Source organism: Pinus tabuliformis, chromosome 1_2, assembly GCF_031772625.1.
Source record: "Pinus tabuliformis cultivar Carrire ecotype Pingquan chromosome 1_2, CPIR1, whole genome shotgun sequence".
NCBI classification, from domain to species: domain Eukaryota; kingdom Viridiplantae; phylum Streptophyta; class Pinopsida; order Pinales; family Pinaceae; genus Pinus; species Pinus tabuliformis.
Window position 1 is genome coordinate 286,420,718 of NC_142298.1, and position 5,456 is coordinate 286,426,173.

At 35.2% G+C, this 5,456-nt stretch overlaps 1 protein-coding gene across 1 annotated transcript; it reads left to right on the plus strand.

Annotated features, from left to right (window-relative positions):
• Positions 1-1,999: 1,999 nt before the first annotated feature.
• On the plus strand, positions 2,000-2,422 carry LOC149205458 (uncharacterized). Its single transcript, XM_089397414.1, has one exon. It carries the CDS (start codon positions 2,000-2,002, stop codon positions 2,420-2,422), a length of 423 nt encoding a protein of 140 aa, XP_089253540.1.
• The last annotated feature ends 3,034 nt before the right edge of the window (positions 2,423-5,456 follow it).

The following is a 5,456-nucleotide window of genomic DNA, read 5'->3' on the forward strand; positions in this document are numbered from 1 at the left end:
TTGCTGTTGGATCAGGAAAATGTGACTGAACTTGTTGTTACTGGATCCTGGGAAATGAAGGAATCTGAACTGTTGATGTTGAATCATGGAAAAGATAAATGCTGAAAGTGGAACTGTGGTACTCTCATAAATCAGAATTCATGCTGCTGTAACCGCTGAGGGAGTCGTGAAAAAGTGTATTGTCTTCACCTGCTACTAAACTTCTTGGTACAATTCTAATCATGCGAAAGAATGTGTCGATGTCGAGCATGAATAGAAATCATTGGATTACCGGCCATTGATGTATGCCGTTAACCAATGTGAGGCAACTCACCATTGATGTCAATGAGTGCCAAGGTACCCGAGTACATCTTGCGAAGTGCGAACGGATGTGTTGAGGTCGAGCCACTTGCAATATTTGAAGACCAAGGGACATTGATGTATTCCCATGATCGTCAGCGAGAGAACTTGCCATTAAGGCATGCAAGCCTCTAGGTACTCGAAAGGAACTCTAGTCTATTTCCCAGATAAGGTGTTGATGTCGATGGGGCAAGACTTGTTGAAAGGTGGGCCTTAAGGAATACCACATCAGTCAATGCGAGTTTGTACAAAAAGATTTGGTAGGACTATAAATGGAAATAACTCACGGACAAACAGTGTGGATCAACATGGCGAGGAAAACAAGGCAATGTAATCATGGAAAGGGAAGGAGTTTTATTCATCGTTGTAAAACAAGGAGCTATAATCATGACGCAAAAGGATCGTTGTGGAGTGGAAAATGTCATGATCTGTGCATTGAAGAATTAGCTCCTTCAAGCGTCCAAAAATGGATGTAAGGAAATGCATGGTGTATGAAGATGAACTCTTGCTGTGAAAAATGGATATGGAAATGTCATGCTTTATGGATTTACAATTGGTGGAATTCAAAATTTGCTTCAAAAAGGGAGGTGCAAGGTAGTGGTTGTGGAGTTGGATTTGTCTTTATAATTTTTCATGAATTGAGTATTTGGAAGACCAATTGTCGTCACAATGTAATCTCCTTATGATCACTTGATTATCCTGTAACCTATAAAAAAAACTGGGCAGAAAGAAAACATAAGTGTGTTCAAGAAGAAATGGCCATTTCCTTCATGATTCTTACGCAAAAATTTCATACCAAATAAAACATATTAAGGACAATCAAAGTGTTGAAATTGACTTAATCATGATATTAAAATCAATCCATTCTTAAAATAACCATGAAAAGTAATACTCCCTGTTTGGGTCAGATGAAATATACTCGGCAAAAAAATTGGCATTAGAAAGATTTGTTGTGGTCTGCATATTAGTATGTGATATAAAAGCATTCAACAAAAATATGTTATGCCAACTTGAAGCTATTGAAACAAGATAATCATCATTTATAGAATCCTCCAAATGTTTGATAAATCGATCCTCAAAATTTGTTTACAACTGTTCCATTTTTTTATTTTCAAACCTGCATGAATTTTGTGAAATTTTATTTTTTATTTATTTAGTTATTTATTTATTTTTATTTTTTATTAAAAAAAAAACAAAAAACAAAAAACAAAAACAAAAAACAAAAAACAAAAAACAAAAAACAAACAAAACAAAAAACAAAACAAAACAAAAAATCAAAACAAAAAAAACAAAAACAAAAACAAAAGAATGAAAGTCAATTTTATTTTTTTTTAATAACAAAATTAAAAAAAAAAATCATTTTTTTTAATAAAGAAATCAACAAGAAAATTTCTAAAAATAAACTAACACTAACATGGATTTTTTTTTTCAATATCCTAAAAAAACACACAAAATCCTCGAGGCACCATTGAGATCTCAGCCTGAGAATAATGCAACTTATAATGGATTATACCTCGCCTAACACTGCTGCCTTGCACAGGTCAATTTCTTCTTTGGATTCTCTAAACCTTTGATTTCATGGGTGCCTCTATTTCCTTGTGGATCACTTCACCTTCCCACTGCCACATTAGTGGTCTTCCAAGAAGACGTGGGTGGGTTGATGAAGGAGTTCAAGGAGCCTGTGAAGGTAGCTCAAATATTGAGAGAGAGCCCCGGCTTCTTCCTCTGCGATGCCGATTCTATGCGCTACGATGATTATGTTTCTCCTCTTTGTGCTGATCAGGAACTACAAGTGGAGCACCTCTATTTTCTGCTTCCTCTAAACAAACTGCGCCATCCTCTACTGGCATCTGACATGGCTGCATTGGCTATGGAAACCAGCACTGCCATGGAGCGGAACCGCCTCTGCCACAACAAATTGGGAAAACGTTGCCGCAAAATCATCCTGAGTCTGATGATGATGGAAAAAGAAGTCGTTGGTGTCATTAAATTGCAACGCGTAGCATCGTCGGGGAAGAGAAAGGTTAATGGCGTGTCACTTAGAAGAAAGCTTTCAACCATTCATGAGGAGGCATTCACGTGATGACATCTGATAATGCCGGCGCCAAAATGTGTGGTCTAAAATGCGGATGCAAATTAGAGTTTAATTTAATGTCAACCCAGGAAGGTAAACTTAGAAGTGCTTATCTAAAATATATAGATCTAGAAAGATTCCTAATTTGTCCAAGATCTTAAAGTCCTCTTACAAGAACATATTCATTAAGATCTCTTTCAATAACTAATCAAACTTAGATCTAACAATTGTTTGAGATTTATGATTCTCTTACAAGAACATATTCTACAAGATCTCTTCCAACATTAGAACATCTAATAAGAAATTAAAAGCTGAAATGAAATAAACCTAGATCTAATAATTGTATGAGATCTTACGGTTCTCTTACAAGAACACCTTCAAATAAGACTCTTCCAATATTAGAACATTTAACAAAACTTGAAAGCTGAAATCAAACAAAAACATAAAATAAATTATAAACAAATAAGCATGCAAGTGAGGCCATGGGGGCCCTCCATAACTCCACAAGCACATCACTTCAATGGAGACTTAGATGTAGAAGCAAAATTGAAGTATGATCCTTTATTTCAAAATCTCCATTACAAACCAACTCTAAGATTACAACTCTAAGCTTCTAAGATTACATACTCCAAAATTCTAAGATTACAAAAACTTCCAGATTACAAATGGAGGAGATTGTACTCCTATTTATACAATGGGATGAGTAACAAACTCATAATGATCATCCACTAATCTCTCTTTAGTTCCATAAATATCGCAACCATCTTTAACTACTTTCCAATTATTACAAAATATGATCCCACAAATCTCTCAAGAATTTTTAACTACTTTCCCATTATTACAAAATATGATCCCTTTGAATCCTCCATAAATCTCTCACATATCTTGGATAAGATATGCCAACTAAATCCTCCATGATCTTCTCCTTAGGAATTGGATAAGATATGCCAACCAAATCCTCCATGATTTTCTCCTTAGGAATAGGATAAGATATGCCAACCAAATCCTCCATGATTTTCTCCTTAGGAATAGGATAAGATATGCCAACCAAATTCTCCATGATTTTCTCCTTAGGAATAGGCTTGCATAATTATCTCCTTAATATGGTGGAGGAGATATTAATTCTTTACATATTTCCTACACATCACAAAACTCGCATATTCTTGAGATATATATGTGTGTGTGTGTGTGTGTAGATATATATATATATATATATATATATATATATATATATATATATATATATATATATATATATATATATATATATTTTTCTAATATTTAATCATAAATTCACTTGTAATACAAAAATGAATAAAATGGAAAATAAGAAGGTGAAACCCAAATGTATTTATGAAAATGATATGATAAAAGGTTAATGGGATGATGAAACGTAAGGATTAGTGAAGAAAAAGGTGGATGAAAATATGACATTTCTGAGTCCCAACAACTCCTATCAGCTGGAGTGATCCAATGAGTAGGGTATTGATTGGACTGGATATGCTAACAGAGATGGAATAAGAAATGAAAGTTATTAAAAGGAATTTAAAGGCATCATAGGATAGGTAGAGGAGTTATGTAGATCAACACGAGGTATTTAATGAGTTTCAGGTTTGGGAGCATGTGTACTTGCACATCAAGTCCAAGAGGAAATCCTTGAGGATCAGGTCATGTGCCAAGCTGGTACCTCGGTATTGTGGGCCTTTTGAGATGCTTGAGAGGATTGGACTAGTGGCCTACCGACTTGCACTACCTGTGATAGTGAAAATCTATGATGTTTTCCATGTTTCATTGCTTAAGAAGTATGTACATGATGTTGATCATGTGATTGATTGGTTTGTATTGCAGGTGGAACCAGAGGGAGAATTCCAGCCATAACCATAATGCATATTGCAGCGGAAACAACTCATGCTCTAGAACTAAGAAATTGAGCAAGTTAAAGTGTAGTGGAAGAAATTTGGGCCCGATGAAGCTACATGGGAGATGTCGGATTAGATGTGAGCTTTGTATCCTTCATTATTTGTTGGGTCAAGCAAAGTTTTAGCATATGTATATATATATATATGTGTACGGTTGTAAATACCGCATTGAGCTATGTTATAAAGCTCCAATAAGCGGTATGATTGTCATGGTTGTCATGTTGGTCATGGTTTGCAATAGTTGTTCATTGTAAATATTGCATCGAGCTATGTTATAAAGCTCCATGGGCAATACATTTTTGTTTCAGCAGTTCATTGATCATAGGTGTCATAGAAAACCAATGACAGTGTTCCCCTAAGGGGGAGGGGTTTGTAAAAACCCCGGGTTAAAAGTTCATGTAATAAAGGTTAATAAAGGAAAAATAAGACCAAGGTCATGGGACATGTGTTCCAAGCTGAATGTTGGGCAAAGCACTATAGTGGGCATCACTTTCGGTTAATTAATGGCTATGGAAATTGGCAAAGGCAAAGAAACATTAATTGACATTTTATTCATGATAAATAAAGGAAAATAGGAAAAAAGAAAGGTGAATAGACACAGATTTGCATGAGAGGGAAATTATAAGGAAAATGAAGAAAATAGAGACATCAATACTAAAAAGGCTTCATAGAATCAGTTCACAACTTTTGTTGGTTTAGATTTTGTCGGTTTGGTTTTGGAATTAGTGAGAAAGAGAGAGATAAAACCAAGAGGAGAAATAAATAAAGCAAGCAAGAGAAGGAAAAGGACAAGTAAGGAGAAGTTTGGATCAGTAGTTTCAGATGGTAGATTTTTTAGGTAACAAGTTGCATGTGTGATTTCCTAGTTGTGTTGTGAATGCGTGGTACATGCATTTATTTATTTGGTTCATTTGTTGTCATTGATATGGGTTTTTTCGTGTTTGAAAATGGTTTCAACCTTGCCTTTCCACTTCCTGGATAGCCATGGTGTGATGGGATTCATGTTTTTATTAAGCTTTGTATTTTCGGAAGATTTTGGAATTGGTTGAGGTGATCTCAGGAAAATTCCCAAGGGTTGGGGGTGGAGATGGTTTTTTCCAGGAAGCCCTCGAAAGGTGGGTGGA